The sequence below is a fragment of the Neolamprologus brichardi genome, chromosome 5 (assembly GCF_056152115.1).
Source record: "Neolamprologus brichardi isolate AB-2024 chromosome 5, ASM5615211v1, whole genome shotgun sequence".
Lineage (NCBI taxonomy): Eukaryota > Metazoa > Chordata > Actinopteri > Cichliformes > Cichlidae > Neolamprologus > Neolamprologus brichardi.
The window spans coordinates 12,819,113-12,843,188 of record NC_142108.1 but is presented as its reverse complement, the minus strand read 5'-3'; the positions used below and the strand labels follow the sequence as shown (position 1 = coordinate 12,843,188).

The 24,076-nt window shown below is 40.7% G+C and overlaps 2 protein-coding genes across 2 annotated transcripts; both read left to right on the top strand.

Annotated features, from left to right (window-relative positions):
* The first annotated feature begins 1,642 nt into the window (after positions 1–1,642).
* dgkab (diacylglycerol kinase, alpha b) lies at positions 1,643–11,519 on the top strand. Its single transcript, XM_035905109.2, has 24 exons — positions 1,643–1,777; positions 2,483–2,568; positions 3,767–3,843; positions 4,136–4,280; positions 4,672–4,746; positions 4,904–4,953; positions 5,282–5,356; positions 5,513–5,629; positions 5,732–5,849; positions 6,029–6,117; positions 7,049–7,159; positions 7,465–7,563; positions 7,649–7,699; positions 7,846–7,919; positions 8,065–8,139; positions 8,239–8,324; positions 8,406–8,495; positions 8,582–8,742; positions 8,866–8,930; positions 9,069–9,159; positions 9,264–9,444; positions 9,558–9,678; positions 9,786–9,846; positions 10,532–11,519. Exons 2-24 carry the CDS (start codon positions 2,496–2,498, stop codon positions 10,610–10,612), a joined length of 2,166 nt encoding a protein of 721 aa, XP_035761002.2. The 5' UTR covers positions 1,643–1,777; positions 2,483–2,495; the 3' UTR covers positions 10,613–11,519.
* A 2,805-nt stretch (positions 11,520–14,324) lies between these two features.
* LOC102781818 (putative nuclear hormone receptor HR38) lies at positions 14,325–20,052 on the top strand. The gene is made up of 7 exons (XM_006784359.2): positions 14,325–14,484; positions 15,871–16,712; positions 17,152–17,281; positions 17,523–17,686; positions 17,823–18,025; positions 18,139–18,317; positions 18,412–20,052. The coding sequence occupies exons 2-7, from the start codon at positions 15,873–15,875 to the stop codon at positions 18,672–18,674; spliced, it is 1,779 nt and encodes a 592-aa protein (XP_006784422.1). The 5' UTR covers positions 14,325–14,484; positions 15,871–15,872; the 3' UTR covers positions 18,675–20,052.
* Positions 20,053–24,076: the final 4,024 nt, after the last annotated feature.

Sequence of the window (24,076 nt, the reverse complement as noted above, 5' to 3'; positions counted from 1 at the left end):
GAAAGGCACCAGCCTTCCGGGGCGAAGAGAGCCTTCTTGGAAGTTCCAGACACCTTGGAACTTGAATGTCAGGAATCTCAGGAATTAATGTCACTCCCAAGTTAGCAGTTTTCAGAAATAGTAAGGAAAAACAGGATTTGTTTTGGTGTTAGCAAGGTAGAGTCATTCAGGTATCAGCAGCATTATACTGCAGCATATACTTGGATAGAGCCAGAACAATGCTCAGCATATGACAAATACACAATACTGGCAGAACAGATTAAACGTTTTACAGTTTTACAACTATTTACTTTCATCTTTCATCTTGGATTGTTAAATTAGGGTTGCTAAGGCTGCTCTGACTTTCCAAGTAGAAAATCCAAGTTGTTGGTGTTCAAGCTTTCAAAAATCTAGAAACGTATTGTTTTCTACCCGGAATAAAAGCAGCATAGAAAATGGGGTGCTACACCTCCTTATCCGGCTTTCAAAAACAAGAATTGGGTGCACAAATTTATATTTACTTTGGCTTTACCCTTATCCACACATTAGGCAATTTTTTAGGCAATTTCTAAATGTCTCGAGTAAACTCTTTCCCCCCACATACTCATTTCAAATTGAGCTTTTTTTTAGACTGAAAAGGAGAAATACTGGAAATGTGCTTATGTGGTGATTTACATATGTTTATACAGAATAGAGTGTTCTGCATCACGATGCTACCAAGGAATAGATTTTCCTCAGTTTGCAAACCTGAAAAGAACCACACAACTTTATTTTGTTGGCTTCATGAGGGCACCTGTTTAATTCATCCTGAGGTACCACGAGTGTCTGTACCAACCTTTGAGTCAGTCAGAGCACGACTGATATTTCAGAATGGCTGATATTTGTCAAGTACTCCTTTACAGAGCACATTGTGAAAAACGCTTGAGATTTCTTTATAAATTGTGTAATAACTTGTGTAATTTGTTTCCCCTGTCTTACTGTTTACAATAATTTCAGCAGTATATGCAGTACGTGTAGCAGAATAGCATCAACTAATCACATGGTGGTGGGGAGGCATCTTCACTAAATAACTAGCACTGTGAAATTCATTGCTAGAACGTAAAAACAATGCCAAATACAGCTGTCCCCCTCAATAAAAAGATCTCTCACCAACGTCTGTGGCATAATGTCTGCATGTGAGAGTCAACAGTCACGTTTTGCACCAGAAGTCCCGATTTACGATAAAATTGCACCAGAAGTCATAATTTACGATAAAAAGTCATGTTTTGCACCAGAAGTCATAATTTACGATAAAAAGTCATGTTTTGCACAAGTCATAATTTACGACAAAAAGTCAAAAGAACATTCAGAGTGGAAAACCAGTGTGAAGAGTCCACGCACAAGTGGGACTAAACTAAAAAACGACACGTGAAAGCCGCTTCACCGGTTCGTACTCTGAGTTTTCATTCATTCACACTGCTCATGCATTCCGCTACATTCCAGCTTCCAGGCTGAGAGCCGCAGTGTTTAGATAATTGTGTTGACCTGTTGTAAGGGCACAATAGCGCTAACGAGTGTGGGCGCGTGCGCCTTTCTGTGCGTGCACGCGCTAGGCGGTGCCACTATCTGTAATTATGTCGCTAAAAGCTCCTCCTCTGCCCATTCTTAATCCCTTATCCGCTAATACCGCAGTAGACATTCACCCACAACCACCAGCTGCCATCAAACAGCATAGCAGCGGTGTGTGCTGCTAGAGAAGCTACGAGAGACTTTATTCGCTTCTTTTTTCCCATCCTCCGTCCCAGGAGAGAGAGTCAAGGTAAGAAGAGCTGTTAGAGTTCACGAGCCCTCCTCCTTTTGTCCGAGCACCTGTGCAGCACTTCGAGAGCGTAACAAGTTAAAATATTATGTAAATGTGTGCCTTTGTGTGTGGTGTGTGTGTGGTGTGTGTGTCAGCCAGTCTGACATCCTGGTTTCACATTATAATCCTGTTTGACGGATGCCCCCTTTTAAAAGGGGTCTTAATTGCTGCTTTGCTCATTAAACTGATGGGAAGTTAAAAAGTGGTTTTAGCCGGACAGGTACACCTGCACAACCAGAAAATCTACAGGCCAGTGTTACATCTACTCCTCCGCTTCTCTGCTGTTGGCAGTTGATCGTCAGTATTCACAATCTGGAGCTCTTGATGTTATTATTACTTGTTACTCCTCAGCTCCATGTTTACAGGATGATACAATCTGATTTTCACTACTCTTTCCTTAAAATCAGCAGTGGTCAGTGAAGCAATGTTGTTTTAATAGCAAGTTTTTAGATTGGTATCCATTAAGAAAGGTATGCTCCGTTCATTAGTGGCAGTCCCAGGAATGGAGGCAAACCAGTTCTGCTGACACAGAACACAGAACATGACGTAAAACATGTTACATGTATGGCTGCCTCTCCCTGGCCAGGTTAGTTCTTTATCTGGGTGCTGCCTGTGTTATCGACACCTCTGTGAATGTCCAGTCACTGTTCCCTCATTCTTCAGGGAGCAGACCAGGATGGCCTCCTCTGATGATACAGAAGGGTCTCTGACTCCTGTGGATTTTATCCAGCTGCAGCACTACATGGAAGGTAAGTTTCCATTTTGTACATTGTTTTTTTAACCTGTAAGTAAAGTAAACTGGAACAATAATCATAATAATAATAAAGTTGACACGTTTATTACAGATTTAAAATGTATATACAAATCCATTTACACCAAGCACTTGATGCACACAAGATACACTGTTGTGTTTGTATCAAAGGCATAAAACTAAAGCAATGAGTGATTACTGAGGCCAAAGACGACAGCGTCCAGGACAGAATATAAAAACAATGCGTGCATTCAAACTGTAATTAGAGCCACGCAAGTCTCAAGTGCATTCTCACTAACAAAATGCAGTGTAACTCAATACTCTGGCAAATTTCTCTGTTAAATTAATAAAGCAGCGGTAGCTCAATATGCCATTTATTTCACAGTGTCAGTTTATGTACACTGAATTCAGGCTTTCACCTTTCTGAGGATGAACTCGCCAGATGTGTTATGATAGCTCCGCTCTCGATCTGTGTAACTGTCTTCCATCTAATCTCAACCCTAACACTCTTCTTGGCTGCACAGACACTGGAAACCACATCACACATTTACAAAAAAGTGTAATTTTTACTTTACTTTACACTTTTGTTTCACTCCTTTTTAATGAATTAAACATCTAAGCACTGGACAATGTGAGAATAAATATCGGAAGTCTTCAGAACGATTTATGAAGGCAGTGGAAAAAAAAGCAAGATAAGTGGAGACGGGAGTGTCGCAGGCAAAGTCCAACAAAAATATGAAAAGTTAACTTTGTAGATCCTAACCTGCAGCACATATGCACTCTGCTCCTGCATGTAGGCGGAAATATTTCAGTTAAAAGTGCAGTCGGTATCACTGCCTTACTTTAATGCTACTCATTCAGCATCCACCCAAAATCACAAGCGGCAACTCCCAAACATAAGTGCATGCTGTCTCTTCGCTGCACATGTTGACAAAAAAGTGTGTGCTAAAGGGCTGAAAATAATCCACTGTCCACTCAAAGGCTTTAGAAGAAATGAAATGGGTCTGTAGGCTTTTAGTGTTTGCACGCTGGATAATGGATGAATGGATAATTACACTTGCTCCTCTCCAGACCTGGGAAAGGTAGTGTGTGCATTACCTCACAATGCAAGGCCCAAACCCAGATTTAATGACTGACAGTCACAGTGTATCCACATCTACAGCTACGTTTTGACCTCTCTGATCTTCTCCCTGCAGAGAGCAATTTGAGGGTGAAAGATGTGATTAAGGAGTTTCATCCAGGCGGTCGATTCTCTCAGCACAGCTTTGGAGAGGTAACTTTTTTAGGCAATCATATACTATATTTCCCGTGTCAAATGTTCCTAATACTCTACTTATTACAAACAAATCAAACATGAATTTATTCATATGTATTATTAGTTGTAAAAGTTTGTTTTACCTCTATTTTTAACAATGTGCTTGATTAAAAACACACACGATCTTTTTAGGAAGCTTTCTACCACTTTTTTATGACATTTTCTAAAAATCATAGTCAGACTGTTGCTCTGAATGGAAATGTTTTATCCTTTTGTCTTATTTGGAAATAACTTCAACTTCTCTCTTTAGTGCGTCGATGCCGAGGGCTTCTGTCTCTTTCTCAAGACCTACTTAGAAGTGGAGGACTTCCCTGCAGATTTCTGCCAGCGGCTTTTTCGTTATTTCCAAAACGTGGAGCAAAACGGCTCCTCGAAGAGCCCTCAGCCCAAAGAAGGTAAAGACTTTTTATATTCTGACTTTGTTGTCCTTTAACAAATCTGTGCAGCACAGAGTTTGGGGGAAAATGTTCTTTGCACTCCTATTCAGTCCTGGATGTGGCTGGAAATGCTGCAAAAAACTCCCAGAAAACTACCAAAAGAAAGACTGATCTGCTGAGGTAGTATTTTTTCAGTGACCACCTGTTTGTGTGCTTATTATTTTTTTCATATATTGCTGTTCGGTCACAGTAATGACGCTGTAGGCCGAGCTTTGCAGATTAGTGCACCTGGTCCAGCAACAAAACTATGATAAAATACTTACTTTGATATTCCACCAATTTTCATCTACTGCTTTTTTAAAAAAAACCTCACTAAATCTGAGGACTGTGTTCGTTCCTTGTTTTTCAGGTGGAGTCTTTCTTCGTGATGTGTCCTGTTACTTCTCAGTGTTGGAGAAAGAACAGCCGCGGGAGAAGCTCGAATGTTGGTTTGACTTATCTTTTGATCATATTGGGAGTTTTTATTGTAATTGCAGCTGCATTTAATCCACATTTATTGCTGAAAATGTCTTAAAATTGAGGATATGCGACTGTAAAACCCACGGTTAGCTAACTGACTAACTGACTTTGTTTGGTTCTAGTTACATTCAAACTTTACGACAAAGATGGCAACGGACTCCTGGACAGCTCTGTAAGTTACTCAAAATTACTGACAAAGGTATAGATATAGATCTATGTGTATAGTGTAAAAAAACCTGTCGATTCATGTTGAAAAAATTAAGGTACTGAAATTTATCTATCTAGAGTTAGACTTATATCTCTACATGTGGACTCAGTTTTGGCCAGTTCTTTGCATTTATAACTTCTCTGGCTGTAGCATACATAATGTTTTAATTTTGCGATGTTTTAAGTGCATTGCACTTGGCGCCTCGCTGACTGTCTTAGATTACTTTTGCGCGCTAGTTTGGATGGATACAGTTACACCCAATCACACCAGAACTCTTTTGTCTCTCTTTCAGGAAGTGGATCGTATAATCACTCAAATGATGCGTGCCGCTGATTATCTGGGCTGGGACGTGACTGAACTCAGACCAGTATGAGTCTTTTTTTCTGTTTGTTTCTTCTTCTTATTCTGCATGGCTTTTGAACTTTTTTGTTTACCAGCCCACATAAAGTGTGGCACCTGAAAACACAGGCTGAGGGTGTGACAGAAGATTCCTATAAATAACTGGTGTTTTGTGATGGAAAAGGTGCTCAAAGACATGATGACAGCGATTGATGTGGATGATAGTGGCACCGTCACTCTGGAGGAGTGGCTGAAGGGAGGCATGAACAATGCACCTTTACTTGTTCTGCTGGGGCTGAAGGTGAAAATTTTTTTTTATGCAATCCTTCCTTTCTTTGTTAAACTGCCTTGACTTAACTAAAAGATCTGACCAACTGCTGTTATTTTCTCTTCTTCCCAAAAGATGACGGAAAAGGATGGGCAGCACATATGGACGATGAAGCATTTTAACAAGCCAACCTACTGCAGCGTGTGTGAGAGTATGCTGCTCGGCCTTGGGAAGCAAGGACTCAGCTGCAACTGTAAGAACTCAAAACCGCCACCAGGGGGAAGCCAAGCTCCTCTTACCCTGTATAAATGAGCTGGTGGAGACGTGCATTTTACAGTGACACCTGTACACTCTGCTTTCTGTCAGCATCACTGCAGTTTCTTATGTTAAACGTTGAGAACCTTTCTCACCCACTGCATTTTCTCCTTCTAGGCTGCAAGTACATCGTCCACAGCCAGTGTGCCAACAAGAATCCCGAGCCCTGCGCTCGTACCTTTGTCAAATCTAAACAGGAAATTGGTGTAAGGAACACAATGATCGCTTTTAATTTCCCTTTGATTTATGTATATTTCCGCTTTTAGATATCCGGTTACATTTACAACAGCGCTTACGTTTTATGCAAAATGCTATTTTCAGTGCGTTTATGGGGATATAGTCGCATCTTCTCTCTTCACTTGTTCTCTTTTTAAAAACCAAACGGCAATGACCACAAGCACATTAAGAACAGGGAACATTAGAGTGCATTAGTCAGTAAGTGCAGCCTGTTTTTTTCACAGTTTTTAAAAAAAACGAGGATTACTGCCTGCACAATCTGCTCTGTACATCTGCTAAACGTCCCACTTTTGCACAAGCACAGATAGTGGCCTGGTCACTTTCTTTCCTGGCTGCAGCCACAGCAGACACAGTAAAAAAAAATCAGTAATGAGCTGCTGTGGGAGGTGGAACTGGTTTGTTTTTTTATTCAATCTGCCAGTTCAGTTCAATCATGAAGCCATAAATCTGCAGCTATTTTCCACAGCTGCTTAGGAGCAGGGTGTATTCTGTACTGAGTCTTTTAAAGTCAGCTATAACATAATTTTTCCTGCAGCCATGCAGGGATGGGTTGCCACATAAGTCGGCTCGAACAAGCCAGCATGAATGAATGAATATGTGAACATAGTGCTACCCATTCCTGCTGTCAAATTAGTTGTTTTTTCCAGATTTCAAAAAAGAAAAAAAGTGATCCCAGTGATTTCTTCTGTGATGCTTATACACTAGATTAAATCAGGTAGGCTCTTTGGATCACCCGCATCTGCTGGTTGAACTTATCCACCTTTAAAACTGAGTATTCACTTTGGACTTTCTGTAAATATTCATGACTCACAATCTGAAAACAATACCAGACAACGTTGCCACTGGTGCTAAGTGGCAGTTTGTGCATAATGCCTGTTTCGTGCCTCCTCTGCATCTCAGATACCAGCTCATGACTGGATCAGAGCTGATTGCGGTGCCAGCAAGTGTGATGTCTGCAATAAGAAGATCAAAACTTTGGCCGGGAAGCGCTGCGTGTGGTGCCAGGAGTTGGTGAGTACATTAGTGAATACAGAAATTGCATGTGATCAGGCCTGCTCAGTATCATATCACTGGAATCAGAGGTAGAGCGGGGTCCTCCACCAACTGGGTGGCTACCAACTGGCTCCTCCAGTCAGTATGTCGAAGTATGATGACTCCATTGGAGCGCGAGAGTGTGTGTATGCACTCAGGCATGGAAAAAAGTGCTTGTATGAATGTGTGTAATTGGCTGAAAAGTATTGCTCTGTCTATATAGCTGAATGAGTAAGAACAGATTACCATTTTTAATTTACTGAGTATTGTTTTGCTTTTTTAAGCGTCACGATGAATGTGTTTTGCGTGGCTTATCGAACTGTGACTGCGGGCCGCTGAAAGATCATGTACTGCCTCCGTGGGCCATTTACGCTGTCTCAAAGGTAAAAGGACTCTAAATTACTCTATGAATGTAGATTTTTAGGCCATCTGTCTGTGAGCTGGTCACTAAGTTTTTGTTTCTGGCAGGAGGAGGACACCAGCCTGTTGAATGTCACTCTTGATGGCCACATCCTGCAGGTCTCCCAATATCAAATCTCACTAAATAAACTGAATTTAGAGCCACCAGAGCTATTATATGTATATAAAACATATAACTCAATGTCTGTGTATTTTGCAGATGACTTACATAATCTAATGGATCCTAATCTGTGGGATTTTTTCAGATTGTTCCTGTTCCTCGTACCCACCCTCTGCTGGTGTTTGTAAACCCAAAAAGTGGAGGAAAACAAGGCGAACGGTAGGCAGCACAGTCCTATGGGATCAGAAGTTTCACGCTCCATACTAAAAAATCTGACATTTTGGAGATGCTTGCTTCCATATCAATACATAGGATAATACTGTGTCATTGGCAGTTTATAACAGCTTTTGTTTTGTCTTTGCAGAGTGCTCAGGAAGTTTCAGTACCTGTTGAATCCACGCCAAGTATACAATCTGTCCGATGGAGGCCCTGCTCCAGGGTACAGCAGTGCACATTAAACACATTATAGGACTCTATAGGATTTCAAATGCACATGTCATTTGAGTATTTTTATGTTAATGCTGACTCTGTCTTTCAGTCTGCACTTCTTTCGTAATCTGTGCGACTACAGGATCTTGGTGTGTGGAGGAGACGGCACCGTTGGGTGGCTTCTGGATGCTTTAGGTAATGCATGTCCTGCTGAGTTTCAGACAGCAGGTTGAGCTAACCGTCTGAAGCACTAAATAACATCTCTTGTGATTTTAGACAAAGAAAACCTCCAGATGAATCCTTCTGTAGCTGTGCTGCCTCTGGGCACTGGGAATGACCTGGCTCGCTGCTTACGCTGGGGAGGAGGTAACAACAATCAAAACAGGAACTTTAATGAAAGTGTCAGATGTCAGTTACCTATTTAAGCTGTTTCTATCATAATCCCATGAAAGGATACGACGGGTCAGATTTGAAAGAAATCATGAAAGAGATTGAAGGGAGTGAGTTGGTCCCCATGGACCGCTGGAGTATCCAAGTGATACCAAATGACCCTCATGAGGCAGGAGACCCTGTGCCCAATGAGATCATTAACAACTACTTTTCCATTGGAGTGGTGAGTCACGAACTCTACAGGGAATTTGTGCATTCATCAGAAAAATGAATGCATTGCATGAAATATGATTCATGAGGAATGTGATCGTTTTTCATGTGATTGCACTTTCATCCTTGTGTGCAGGATGCTTCTATTGCTCATCGTTTCCACTCCATGAGAGAGAAACATCCCCAGAGGTTCAACAGCAGGTACGAATTTATGTTAGCAGTCTGAACCTTTCCTCATAAGAGGTGTAACAGAGCTCAGTCTACTTCACAAATAAATTCATGGTTTTTTTTATTTGTGTGTTTGTTTTTGGTCAAATTGTTGTCCTCTGTCATTTTAAGAATGAAGAACAAACTTATGTATTTTGAATTTGCCACTTCGGAGACCCTCTCATCGTCCTGTAAGAGGCTGAAGGACTGTCTAACGATTGAGGTTGGAATTTCTGCCACAGTCAGGCTGTTTTACCAGAACTATGCATATTTGTGAATAATGCTGAAATGTTTTTATTTTGTTTTGTTTTGTATTTGCAACACCAGTGCTGCGGAAAACCTCTGGACCTGACTCGTGTCTCTCTAGAGGGCATAGCTGTCCTCAACATACCCAGCATGCACGGAGGCTCCAACCTCTGGGGTGAGTCTAAGAAGTCTGATGGCGTGGCAGGGCTGGAGCAGAGTGAGGTTATCACTGACCCCGAAGCTCTGAAAATAGTTTCCCAAGGTGAGACGGCTGTTTACACTCCTGAATCCTCACATATCATTGTCATAGATTGTAGTGCTGATTTGATATTTACGAACACGGTTAATTTACTCTGCTTTTTAACAACTCCTCAGATATAAGCGATAAACGATTGGAGGTGGTCGGGCTTGAAGGGGTTATAGAGATGGGACAAATCTATACTGGGCTGAAGAGCGCTGGGCACAGACTGGCACAGACCTCCCAGATTACCATCAGGTTGTGAACTTTACCTACTAAACAACAGGAATATTTTTCAGTACCATACAGTGTGTATATGTAGTGCAGTATAATTACACGTTGCTGTTATTGCTCCCTATGTGCAGGACATCTAAAGCATTTCCAATGCAGATCGATGGGGAGCCCTGGATGCAGCCTCCTTGTACTGTAAGCATTATTAAATAATATGATGGAAGAGAAGAGACAACGGCAACATAATGCAATCTAAAACATTTATAAATGTCTTTTGATCAGAAATTGAATCATGTTACTTCTGCAGCAAGTATAACCAGAATTGATTGTGATTAATTTAACTTAAAAGAGACACTTTGGAGGTCAAGTCCAAGTGTCCATCTTTACTGACCAGCAGACATTAACACAAGATCATTGGCTCTCGCTTAGAACTGAGTGGCAGCGCTACTTTCAGACCACCTCACTATTGTTATGTGGGTAAGACAGAAAGAGGCAATCATGTGCAAGTATTATGGGAATGTTCCAAACTGTTTCCTTTTTGGAGACATGTTTTGGATTTTGTGGGCCAATATTTGAAGTGCAATTTGCCCTGTTCACAAAAAAGACTGTGTCCCCTTGGGGACTCTCATTACAGACTTATCCTAGCACAGCTGGATAAGTCTGTAATGAGAGTATTTTATTTATAATTTAGACAGTTAAAGAGCAATGGGGATGGTTTCTGTGTGTTCATATCCAAAGACAAATTAAAATATAACTTGATATGAGCCACATAGTATCTACTGACAGCTGGGCAAATGAATAGTTACCCAGCAACAAAGAAGGATCTTAAACTCTGTGGCTAACCTAAACTAACCTAAATTGCATCTTTTATGAATTTTAGATCCACATAACTCACAAGAACCAAGCTAGCATGCTAATGGCTCCACCTACCAAACCATCCAGCTTCTTTCACCTCAAATAGAGTCGTGGCTCCTACGTCCTCTGGCCCTCTGAGGATCACTGCAGCTTACCAGCGTTGGATTGAGTGTGCAACCGTGTGCTTTCATTGTTTACTTCCTTTGCCCCCAGTTCCTGACATCATTTTAAGATACTGCTTTCATAGACAGATGCCACACTGACAAACCAATATCAAAAGTGCAAATTTGACAAGTTTGACTGCTGCTTTTGTGTGCCAATTTTCATGCAATGCATTATGTTTCTATAGATAAAGGATCAGAGCACATTGTGTACCTACAGTATAAGCACAAGGAACATGCATGTACTAGCTGTATTTTATGTTGTGATGTTTTGTTGTGCTAAATCATATTTACAGTAGTATCTGTACTTCCTTGTGCAGCTTGTGACAAAAAGCAGTTCACCAAATAAACTGTCCTGTGTGTTGACAGGTATTTCATTGCCAGTGTTCATCCAGTTGAGAGACAAGAAGATAGATAAGAAGATATTCATGTGAATGTTTTGACTGTTTCTTAAAGAACTGTTGATAGAATAATGCAAGGAACTCTTGATTGAATGTAACTGAATATGTGTTTTTTGGGTTATTTTTGAGTTATGAAAGTGATAAGGAGAGAGGCATTCAATACAGCCCTCCCATATTTAACGTGTTTAGTGGCAGCAGCATTCCACTGTGTCTAATACGCCCGGTGTACATACCTAAAATCATATTTAATGTTAGCTTCTGTACCACTTTTGTCCTGTAACCTCACTTTGTCAATTTAATTCTTTGTGTCAACACTTTTATTAGACTCCTTCACTCTGAAAAAGCTTCTCAAACACACAGACATGACTGATGAGGTCATGCTAACATTGGGTGGAAGCTAGCCAAAGTATTCTACTTTGTGATTGAATAAATAAAGTTTAAAGTTAAGATATTTTTTCGGCAATGTGTTTTCAACTTTCAGTAGTATTGTGTTGGATATTGAGTGTACTTGTTTACACTTGCAATATGCTTGTTCTGGGTTGCAAACACTTTTTCTTTCAAAAATGCCTCAATTCTTCTTGGAACTGATTCAACAAGTTGCTGGAAACATTTCTCAGAGAATTCGGTCCACGCTGACATGATAGCATCACAGTTGCTGCAGATTTATCAGCTGCATCTCCATGACATGAGTCTCCCGTTACATCATGTCTCAAAGGTGCTCTACTGAATTTAAATCTGGTGACAGAGACCACATAAGTGAACTCATTGTCATGTTTGGGAAACCGGTTTGTGATGATTTGAACGTTGTGACGAGGGATGTTCACTGTGAAAGATGAATACATTGTGGTTGTAAATGGATCAGCAACTATACTCAGGTAGGCTGTGGTGTTTAAACGATGTTCAGTTGGTACTAAGAGGTCCAACGTGTTCCAAGCCACTGGCCATTCTCCTTTGACCTCCGACATTAACAAGGCTTTTTAACCCAGAGGACTGCTGCTCACTGGATACTCATATTATTCACCAGATGATTGTGTGGGAAAATTCCAGTAAGCAGCAGTTTCTGAAATATTCAGACTGGCACCAACAATATTAAAAGTTGCTCAGTTCTCAGTATGAACTTGAGCAGGTTGTCTTGATCAGGTCTAAATGCACGGAGCTGCTGTCATCTGATTGGCTGATGAGACATTTGTGTGTGGTTGTTTAAGTCTATTCAGCAAATACTTTTTGTTTTCTGTCCTGATGTGTGTCTACACTATAATGTTTACCCACGAAGGTCTTGCAATAATTTTCTGAAGATACAAAAGAAAAATCTCTTTATTCTTATTGTAAATGGGAGGTTAATCGAGATATGGAATCTGCTACCTGTTATTGTTATATTAATTCACACATTTATTTACCTAATAGGCATGACTATGGAGCATCCCTTGTACTAAAACAGGTCAGCCTAGAGTGGGGCAGATTTTGCGTTGGCGTGGGAGGAAGAGCACGAGGACTAATCCCAAGGTAGGCTACGTAGGTTTGGTGGAGAAAAAAAAGGGCAACAGCGGAAGTTTGGTGTGACCTGTTTGGCATGTTTGGGCAGAAAGCGTCAGGCGCTACCAGAGAGGAAGATTTAACGCTCCTGGCTCATAAAAAGTCTCGCGTTAACAGTTCAACAAAAATTAATCGAAAGCACAACGGCAGTCACTATTTATTGTATTTATTTTCACAAAATCTGGCAAACGAGAAAAAAAAAACTAAAGTTCATTTTTAATGAAACCTATTAAGCATGCTACGTAAAGCATTCAGAAAACTAACACTGGATGTGATACTCTCCCTTTTTATCTGCGTGTGTGTTTTCCACCGTGAAAGATAAAACACAAAGCCCCGTAATTATCTCTGGTAACTGCAGGCAGCATCTGCAGCTGCGTCAGCGTCAGGTCTCCGGTCTCAGTTGCTTGAACAAGCCCCCCCCCACTTTCTTTACACAAGCTGGATCATGCCCAAGTATTCCCAGAGAGGGTTCAAGTGTTCAAGAGCGTGCTGGTTTGCAGTGGGCGGGTATTAAGTGATGTTTAAACTAATGCTGACAAATTTACAAAGTAAATGTAAGTTTAAATTGTTTGACAATAGTTTATACAGGACTCGGGGTATTTATATTCTTGAAACAGAAGTGCTTAATAAGCACAGACAAAGAGATTTAAAGGTCATTTTTGATCTCAGAAACATCAATTACGAAAAAATCTAAACAAATTTCTGTTTGAATATTACATATCTGTAGAGTTAACTGACAGCTCCAAAGAAGTTTACTGGGTTAACAGTCAATATGCTTCAGAAGTCACTGACATATTTGGAAATGTGTTTCATAGTCCCGGCCGGGTTTGGACATGGAGTTTTGAGTCTTCTGACTGAAGTCTTGCTATTTAATGTTCTGTTTGGTTCCTAATACTTTTTACTTCCTTCTTTATATTTTGAGCCTTTAGCACTTTGTTTCAATGTATTCCCATTTGTATTCCAGTTATTTATTTTAGTACGTTTGCTTGTATTATTTTTCCTAGCTTGCCCCCCAATGTTCTTGTAAGCCACATTTTAATATGTTAGAGTCATTGTCTCATGTTTTTTATATTTACTTTTCCTTTATATCCTCATCTCTGATTAGCCTCACCTATCCTTCTTCACCCAGCTGCCACTCAGTATTATTAATAATAATTATTAATTTTGCATTTGTAATTAAAAATTGTAATGGGCCACGCTCTTGAATAATTTCAGCAATTAAAAAATGCGAGTAAAAGTATGAAGTAAATATAAAAACATAACAAGTAAAAAGTATATTTCCAGTTAACACGTTTAAAAGTGTTTGTGATGCTTTCCCCCCCAAAGCGTTTAGTTGCGAAACAGTAGAGACTTTCTATTTTCTGAAAAATTGAAAAGAAAATATGCAGGTGTTTCCCGGTCTGATACCTGTTAACTTGTATAATATCTACATTTCCAGCCAAAAAACGTCTGCGCCTCCAAATTGCGGTTATTTTTAGCATTTTTCATCCAGTAATAGCCCCACGTGAACGCCGCTTTCGTTGCGGTGTATTTTTAGCAGGTACGCTCCCTCGGATCTTGCGTCAATGGAATCCCGTGCGTGCGTCACACGGAAGAACGTCTGCGTCGAGCCCAGAGCTGATTGGCTGCCGACCCGGAACGTTCCACCGCCCCAAAACCATGTTTGGGCACAGGCACGCCTTTTTGTCGATGCAGCCCAAAATAAAACAAGAGTGTAGCGGAGTGGAGCCCGTCTGCCTCAGTCTGACCCGGAGTGTGTTGTGTGTGAATGTGTCTGAATGAGTGTGTGTGCTGACAGAAGCTAACCGAGGTGACATTTATCTTTTTTTCTCTCATTTGGAATAAATGAAAAACGTCAAATTCGGGATATTTGCATAAACCAGGTGAGTAAAAAGTGGACTTTTAGTGAGTTGTTATTGTTTTTTTTATTTATTACTGCTGCTGTTAGATGCGCATGTTTGCATCTTTACTTCTAAATAAGTATCTCTGTCATAGCTTAAGCTCATAAGGCAAAATGGTTATCAGTAGCTTGAGGTTTGCATCAGTTTACTTACTAATATAAAAACTAATTTTCTAATGGTGTCATATTTGCTCTAGTTCAACTACCTGCCGGAGGTCATGATTTTAAGTGTCCACTTGATTTGGCTAGACCCTCGCTGGTATAAAAGAAGGGATATGGGTATTATATTTAGCCATAATAAACTTAAACAGTGCAGACTGATATTCTTCTAATTCTTATAATATAATGAAGTGAATTATGGGAGTGTATTTTGATATTAACGTGGACATTTTACAGTATCTGCAAGTACTAATATGACTGCTGTGACTCTACTATTTCCATTTGTTCAAATTTTGTCCTCTGTTGTCAGTATGTGCTTGTGTTAATGGCTTTCATGCTCTATAACACTGTTGGGAAATGAGAAGATTCATAAAATTGTTTGCATTTACATGCTGAAAACTATTTGGGCCCTTCGGCAGTTTTTTTTCCACACAATTCAAATATAGCTGTGCAAATTTAAGTTCAACTTTCAAAGAACATGCTTCAGCTTCTGTATTGAGAAAAAAAAAGCTATAAAATGAAGAAGTAAGGACACTTGTAGATACACGCCCATCCACCCATGCACATAAACAGGCTTGCCACTATTCCCATTTCAGCTGGCAGTCAGCCCACCCCGACATACAATCTGCAACACACCCCAGTACAGGCGTTGTGAAAGAGGGGTTGCCCTCTACTGAAGGAGGTTTTTAGAGCGTTAACAGCCAGTAACACAATATCTGACAATACCTGACTGCTCTGCTGGACCACCCTCTGCATTTTTTTCAAGGGGACGGATAGGCCCCTTGATGAAGTTAGAGGCATGTTGGGGAAATGAGACGGACATTTCAAGTGTTAATGTTGCCCTCTGTTTAGATTGTTATAGAGGAAGCATTAAGAAATGCTGACCAACATGTTATATAGTTATATATCCAGTAGCAATATCTAGTTTCTAACACATGTTTAAAGAGTCAGCTCATTATTGGGGCCATTTGTTTCGAGTGATTTAACTCACTTGGTTTTATTTTGAAAAATGATCACAAAGTCATATTTACTGCACTAATTTGAGATGGGAATATCTGACTTAGACTGTGTTGCTTTAAATCTACCTCACAAAGATGCAGTGTTCAGATAGAGAATTTAATAAAGTCACGCTTGTTACCCAGAAATGAATCAGTATTTATCTTTAAGGATTTATTTTAGTTGTTTTAAATGTTGGTTTTCTCTTTCCTAGCAATGCCCTGTGTACAAACCCAGTATGCATCCCTGCCCCATGACAACTACTTCAGCTCTGAGTTCTTGAATCCTGACCTCAGTGCCACACTGGTGATGGACTTCAGTGGCCAAAAGGACCAGCTGTCCACATCTTCATTGCCCAGCATCAACACTTTGGTTGGAAATGGCTATGTCGGGGAGTTTGATGCATATTCCTGTAAGATTACCACCTCTCCTCCTGCCTCTACAGTTTCATTCAGCCACACAGGAGTAGCTGAAAGCACCAGCTCTCAGATGCACAGCCAGGCCTTCAAGCTGGATGATCTCCAGGTGTATGGCTGCTACCCAGGATCCTTTGCACTCAACTGCCTTGACGAAACGCTGTCGTCATGCAGCTCTGACTACTATGGCAGCCCAGTCTATGCCACTGCTTCTCCTCCAACACCAAGCTTTCAGACAGAGTCTGCACCTGTCTGGGATTCCCCTTTCAGCCCCTACCCCTCAGCCCCCCTGACCTCTGTGGCTGACAAGGCCGCCATAGCTCAGCAGCTTTCCTTTTTCACCTTCAGCTCTGCACCAGAACAACACTCCCCCATGGGGCAGCAGCACCAGGATGCTCAGCCGAGCCAGGAAGACCACTTCTTCCTGTCTCCTCAGCAGCATGTCTCCCCACTTCACTGCCCCCCAGTTTCTCTGGAGCATAGACTTCTAGAAAGCCCCAAGATAGCAGAGGGTGCCATGATGTCTCCTAAAACGCCAAACCCAGGATCCAACGAGAGTCGCTGTGCAGTTTGTGGTGATAACGCTTCCTGCCAGCACTATGGAGTCCGCACCTGTGAGGGATGCAAAGGTTTTTTCAAGGTAAAAAAAGAAGAAGATATTTAGCAGCTTTAAGATTACAGATTTCTTTGACTGAGTACATGATGCTGCAATCATCAAGGAGAATAAACCTGCAGTCATAGCTGATATATCAGTGTGTGTGTCATGTATGCAACAAGTAACAAAAAAACTGCAGTAATTATGCATATGTGCACATATGTTTCATATATTTAAGATGATTTAGATTCACTGACAAAGCAAGCAAACCACATCCACCAGAGAGCAGTCATGTTATATTTTTTAAACTGTGCAATCACGGCGATAATTCTTCAGAAATATATATATCCAAGTCAGGGTTGCTGGTGATCAGAAATTGATGCTATAAACAAAAATAAGACTTGTACATTTCAGTCACTTGCAGTTGTATATGTTCGCCACATTATGATTCCATATTAATGGGTTTTCTTTGTGTGTTTGACAGCGAACTGTCCAGAAAAATGCAAAGTATGTGTGCCTTGCCAATAAAGACTGTCCAGTGGACAAAAGGAGGAGAAACCGATGCCAGTTCTGTCGTTTCCAGAAATGTCTTGCAGTGGGAATGGTCAAAGAAGGTAATGCAATGTGATACTCTTTCAAAGCTTACAGTGGCTAATGCATGACAGCCACAAATCGGGGTTAGTAATGACAGTTTTGCAGCAGCAAAGCCTGGAAGCTCAGAGACATATGTAACCAGAGCTTTACATTGACAGTTGAAGAAAAAGGGAAACGTCAGCTGATACAGCTTTTGTTTTTCAAACGCTGAAAGAGCCATGTAGGAGTCATAAACATGTTCCTCGCCTTGTCCTCTTTTAGTTGTTCGTACGGACAGCCTTAAAGGTCGCAGAGGTCGCCTGCCCTCCAAACCCAAGATCCCAGTTGAGGCTTCATCCACGACCCCCAGTGTCAACATCATAGCTTCACTTGTCAGGGCTCATCTAGACTCAAGCCCAACCATCGGAAAGCTTGACTATTCCAAGGTAACTCAAAACTTGTAGCTAACCCATGTCTTCTTCATTTGAATTTACACTGGTGACAATGTAGAGTCAAACCAACAGCACTAAATAGCCCTCTGAAAATCTCTTTAGCTAACTAACCCTTTTTTTCCCTCCTCAGTACCAGGAGACAGCAGACAGCTCGAAAGAGAAGGAGGATGCTGGTGATATCCAGCAGTTCTATGATTTACTGACTGGTTCCTTGGATGTGATAAGGAAATGGGCTCAAGCCATCCCAGGATTCACGGACTTCTGCACAGAAGACCAGGAGCTGCTCCTCGAATCTGCTTTTGTTGAACTCTTTATCCTCCGCCTGGCTTACAGGTCAGTGTTCTTTCGTCTGCAGTTAAAAAAAAATGTGTGGTTCACTAATATTTTGCTACATTCCTTCACGTTGGTCAATGCTCTCACTGACGTAATGGTTTAAAATAATTCAGGTCAGATCCAGAAAAGAATGAGCTGATCTTCTGCAATGGCGTGGTGCTCCACCGACTACAGTGCGCTCGCAGTTTCGGTGACTGGATCGACTCCATAATGGATTTCTCGCACAGCCTTCGCCGCTTGAACTTAGACATCTCCTTGTTTTCCTGCCTTGCAGCCCTCGTCATCATCACCGGTAAAGAAGCTTTGTCTGCTTTTAGAGAATTTCATCGCATTTCACGGTTGTCGTTATATTTGGGGTTTTTCATGGAAACTTCTTTTGCCCTTAGATCGTCACGGCCTCAAAGAGCCCAAGCGGGTCGAGGACTTTCAAAGTCACCTCATCGCTTGTCTAAGGGAACACGTGAGTGGAAATGGATCAGAACTGAGCCGGACGCAACCCAACTATCAGTCTCGCCTTCTGGGCAAACTGCCTGAACTGAGGACTCTGTGCACACAAGGCCTGCAGCGCATCTTCTACCTGAAACTGGAGGACCTGGTGCCTCCTCCTCCGATAGTGGAGAAAATCTTTATGGATACGCTGCCGTTTTAAAATGAACAAAAGAGTTCAAAAGCACCAAACGTGAGGTTTTTCACTCCACTCTACTAAACCTCCTTCTAGCATACGGAGGTGTGCTAGCATAGTTAAAGAGACCATTATTTTTTTATCTTTAAGTGCTATTAAATATAGTACCTGTGTGAATGCTGTAAAAGATTGATATTTCATGACACTGTTTATATGTATTTCGTGTGCATTGGTAAAGGTGACTTTTTTGCAGTGCTATTTGTGAATGTTGTCCTGCTATGCAGCCTATAACACATGGATATCATGGTAGATGCCATGCTGTGTTAAATACTCAGAAACACACTAATTTTTTTAAAGCATGTTTTCAGAATTGCTTGATTCGCCCACTCAGAGGCCGAGATTGGAGATGACAGGCAGCTGTGAAAGAGTCCCTCTTTTCCACAATGAAATACTTACTTATATCTTTCTATGGAAACTATAGCCGCAGTACTAAATATGCTCATGTGGAAGGTCTTGGACCAAAGTTTACCAAAGTTTTTATTTTGATACTACCAGTTAAAAACCTAATTGCCTTAAGCTAAAGAAAATAATCTGCCATATCACTTCACCTGTCACTTTTCAGCACCTTTTAAAGGCTGATTCAGGCGGCTCTCCTGTTAAACTGCATACACCTGTGACGACAGGCTTCTCGGTCTTTATGTAAGAATGAAAATTGACTTGCTAAGTGAAAATACAAAGTGCCTTTTCATAAAACCTCACTCCATCAACCACACTAAGTGAACCTTTATTCCAAACATCACATATAGCAAGGCCCTTTTTATCACAGGCATGAGTCACTCTCAGAATTCAAGTGTTAGTGTTGCTAGTGTTAATGCAGTATGTCAAAGAGCGTCCAGTACTTCACGCTGTTTAAACTGGAAGGTCATTAAGTTGTGACAGGCTGTTTAAGACATGTAAAATTAAATTGTTATGTTACAGAGGCACTGAACGTTAGAACCACGGTGGCGCCATCCAGATCGAGTCTTGTATGATTTGTATAAATTAATGCCAGAAAATTCAAATTCGCAGGCAGACATATTTCTTGTCTTAGGCATCAGATACATTACATGTTGTGGACCTCAATTCTGTGACTGTAAATCTCTCCACCTGTCTTCCATATTTTTCAGAATTGTGCAGTTTTGTTTTGGTTGTTTTTTTATATACATGTTGGATTTATATTTTGATTTCAAAATGACCGAAAGAAAATTCTTAAGGAATCACAGTGAAACGTGATGACGTGAGCAGCTACGAGCACTTGAGTGTTCAAATAGTATGAAAAGTACATCTTCTGTATGAGTTTGTGTGCGTGCAAAATAATGCCAGGCCTTTTGTAAAATGGTGCAAAAAAAAAAAAAAAAAAAATTAAAAGGCAGCGAATACTTGATATTGAATCTTTTGGAAATCACCTTGAATTGACTTTGTTTAAATGTTAGGAAATAGGTAACTGCACAGATTAGAGTTTCTACAATTTATCTAAAAAATGGTTGAAAGATGATAATTTAGCAGTTTTCACGTTCACCTAAAAAGCAATACATCTGCGGTTTATTCCACGAGACGCAAATGGGATTGTGTTAAGACGAGCATGTGATGTTAAAATTTGTCACATCAAAAGTGTGGAGCTACTGTGCTGTGGTGAATTCTTGTGAATAAGGGAGCAGCCAAAAGTAACTTCTAAGCCTAAAGGCAGCCCATGAATAAACAGTTATACTTATTGAAAAGGCTTAAAAATGACCACAAAAATAATTAGGAAGGTAGTTTCTAACAGTTCTTGGCTATTGGTAAACGATGGGTTTGTTTGTGTTACATGGACTATCAGGATATTGACAGTCAATTATAATTAATTAATAATTGTGGGTTCCTTTCTTTATTCCTCATCATATGCTAAAGTAAGATGAACGAGTAAGAGCTCTATGCTGTGGTGCGTTACACATTTACTTAACAGCAAAAGGTCCCCGGTTTGATCCTGGCAGGAGACATGAATCTCTTAGGGGCTCCATCAAGAAGGTATCTGGTGTAAAAATCTGCCAAGTCAAATATGCAGAGCTACCTACACTGATGATCCCATGTGAATAAGGGAGCAGCCAAAAATGGCTTTTAGGTTACACTAAGATTGCTAGCATGGTTGAGATCTCTTTCCTTCAATGTACATTGAAAATTTCCACCTTAAAATAGCAACCAAAAGTCATGCAGTAGCTGTGAAACCATAAGCATTGAGGCCCATTAAAGAGACACTTGAGAAAGAGAGGCCCGAACGAGATTTAAAAAATGTAAGCAAAATGCTTTCCTCCCTCACTGAAATGGAAATTAGAACAAATAACAGCGTTATGACTCAAAGGTTCAAAACCTCAAATTTGATGCAGTAAAATTAAGAATTACACATTAGTTCTTGTTGTACCAGTACGTGGCGGCCTCCTCGCTGACTCTGCCAGGTTGCCCTTGTTGCATTTTTAGAACAGCACGGCGGGGACCTCCAGGACTGAATGCTAGCATGCCAACACTGTTGATAAGTTAGCAAGCTGCTGTTAGCATTAACTTCAAAGCATGACTGTGTCTAAATCCAGCCTCTCAGAGCTGTGTATTTAAAAAAAAGTATGTCAGACATTTAAATAGATTCAATGTTGTTATGCTATAAGAACAAAACTGTCTAGTTGGTGGTTTCAGTGCAAGAAACAGCGCTTAGACTTTATTTAAGGCACTGTCCACTGTGCTGCTGCTTGTTACATATTAATGATGTGATGAAAAGTGACTAAACAAAGTCCTTTTCACCAAGTCCATGTTGTTTTGTCACACATGGTGTTAATGTTGGCAGCACCCTTGATGGGAGGAAGACGACACCGCGGCGCTCTCAGCCACAGCGATCTGTAGCCGCGGCTGCATTCAGCCAGTCGACACCTGATCCTACTGTACACCACGTACTGGTCAGCTGGATTTTGGTGTTGGCAGACACACTGGAAAAAAAGTGACAAGGGAAGAAAAGAGGAGGGGGCAAGAAGTGTTCATTATGTTACAAAATGGCAAACGTGCTGCCCAAGTCAGGCGTAATGAGAGCAGCAGGCGATTCGTTTCATAAGGAGAACTCAGACAAACGCGGCGGCTCTGAGAGTTCCTTTAATTGTTACGAAAAGTATAATCCTTTTATCTGACTTGATAATCTGTTTTGACTTTCAGCGTTTCTTTTCAGTTTGACTGGTCGCATGTCCATGTTGACTCAGGCATGCTGTCCCTTCAGATTACTCTAACCCATGTTGAAAAGATATCCTCCTGTGAATATATCTCAGTGTTTCTTGACACCACCTTTTTCCAAAAGTGGAAAGCTACCCTTTGGAGATGCTATTTGCTCCTTAACTTTTGACCTGACAGACTAAACGCCGCCTTCAGCCTCTGCCTTCTGCCCCTCACACACCCTTGTCATGGTGATTTGTTATGCATGCGTGCCAAACTCCAAAAACCTTCTTCACTTTTGCTTCTGCATCTTCTGCAGACGAAAGGCCTTTTTCTTGATACGTGACATGCTTTATTGTCAAGAATGGTCTTGCATAAGCTTTTTTCATGGCAATTTAATTTTGAGTATATTTATTCAATAACCTGATAGTTACTTTGCAGACATGTAACTACTGTATAGCTGTGGCCACATGCTGAAGTTTTCTTTAGATAAATTTGGCCCGTGGCCCGTGTTTCATACTATGACTAATTTTGCATAATAAAGAAATCAGGTATAGTCTGCTATTTATAATACTTGCCATCTTAGCTCATTATAACATTTGCTAATTAGCAAAGTTAGGAAAGACTTAGTTTAAAAGAATTTGGACAGATTAAATTTTTAACTTAAAAGTGGAGAGTTAATTTGTATCTATTTTTTTCAGTGGCCATCGTCTCCCTATAAGTAATGCACAAAGGCACTGGGAAGTCTCCTGCTGTTCTGGACTTTAGCTTTTGAAAGCTCAACATTAAAGCTTAGGCTGCTGCCAAATTAATTTTTGGAGTCAGAAAGGACCGTGTTTAGACGAGAGAGTAAAGTCTTTCAGTCTTTAAAGAGTCTTTCAGTTTGCTTGGCCACATAACATAAATTTTGTCATCAGATGGTGAGGAAGAGGCTATGTGTGGACACCGTGTGCCTATAAGTCTGTGGAAACTTGAAATTACAATGGACCAACTGTATGTGCAGCATTCAGGTGGATTTCAAATAAGTTTAACAGAAATGACAACTCGTCCTTGGTGTCTACGGCTGTCCTTGTCCATATCAGACTATAACCACTGGTTTATTTATAAGCTAATGGCTTACAAGGCATCCTACAAGGCAGGATGGATCTATGCTTGACTCTGACCTATCTGAATGTTGCAGCAGAATAAAAGGTTTGTCAGATGAATCGTCCAACAACCATGCTGCGTTCAAAGTCACTTAAATCACCTTTCTTCCCCATTCTGATGCTCGGTTTGCCTTTTAGCAGGTAGTGTGGACCATATCTACACACCTAAAGGCACTGAGTTGCTGCCTTATGACTGGCAGATTAGATCTTTCCATAAACAAGCAGTTGAACAGGTGTACCTAAGGACATGGATTGATACTTGAGCAGTGTTTAGTTTAGTTTATTGTTCTTAGTGACTTACTCTCATGTTGTTTATACAAAATTTGATGTTACTATTCAACTGGTCGTCTGCACTGCTTCAAGGTTTGCTGTTACTCAAACTCAAAGCTGCCTAGCCATTCTCCTCTGACCTCAAGAAGGTGTTTTCACCCAGAGAACTGCCGCTCACTGAATACTTTCTGTTTTTGGACGATTTTCTGTAAATCGTACAGATGATTGTGTGGGAAAATCCCAGCAGATCAGCAGTTTCTGAAATACTCAGACCAGCCTGTCTGGCACCTATGAGCATTAAAACATGTTTCTTCCTCATTCTGATGCTTCATCAGGTTTTTGACCATGTCTAAATGCCTAAATACACTGAGTTGCTGCGATACTAAATAAATTCTAGAATTTCTCTCACCAAAAAGCAATCATAACACAAGCATATTTAATGATCTATATTAGAGGAAACCATATTATTTGTCAGATAAACCATTGAAAGAGCTCCAAAAAGCTTGAATTACTCCTGGAACTGCTGGAAGAAAAAGTCAACGAATTAATCAAATAAAAACAGGAATTAACTTGCATTCTCTTTCTTTAATGTCATTATAAAATCCAGCAGTAACATGACTTGGTTGCATTGCTGTCATAGAGATGCTTGAGAGAGTGAGTGTGTGAGAGAGAGAGACAGCGGCCGACTGCTAGAGATGATATTGTTCCAGCGGGAGGAAAGCTAATACGTCTGTTTGTGAGGATGCTGCACCTGTCGTTTATTGATGGACTGAGCTGTAAATAACTTTCTATTCAGTGCTCCACGGGGGACCC

Coding starts and splice junctions, on each gene's coding strand:
- dgkab (XM_035905109.2), top strand. CDS start 2,496: ATGGCCTCCTCTGATGATACAGAAGGGTCTCTGACTCCTGTGGATTTT. Junction 2,569..3,766: donor GCTGCAGCACTACATGGAAG/GTAAGTTTCCAT, acceptor TTCTCCCTGCAG/AGAGCAATTTGAGGGTGAAA. Junction 5,357..5,512: donor ACGTGACTGAACTCAGACCA/GTATGAGTCTTT, acceptor GTGATGGAAAAG/GTGCTCAAAGACATGATGAC.
- LOC102781818 (XM_006784359.2), top strand. CDS start 15,873: ATGCCCTGTGTACAAACCCAGTATGCATCCCTGCCCCATGACAACTAC. Junction 17,687..17,822: donor GAAAGCTTGACTATTCCAAG/GTAACTCAAAAC, acceptor TTCCCTCCTCAG/TACCAGGAGACAGCAGACAG. Junction 18,318..18,411: donor AGCCCTCGTCATCATCACCG/GTAAAGAAGCTT, acceptor TTTTGCCCTTAG/ATCGTCACGGCCTCAAAGAG.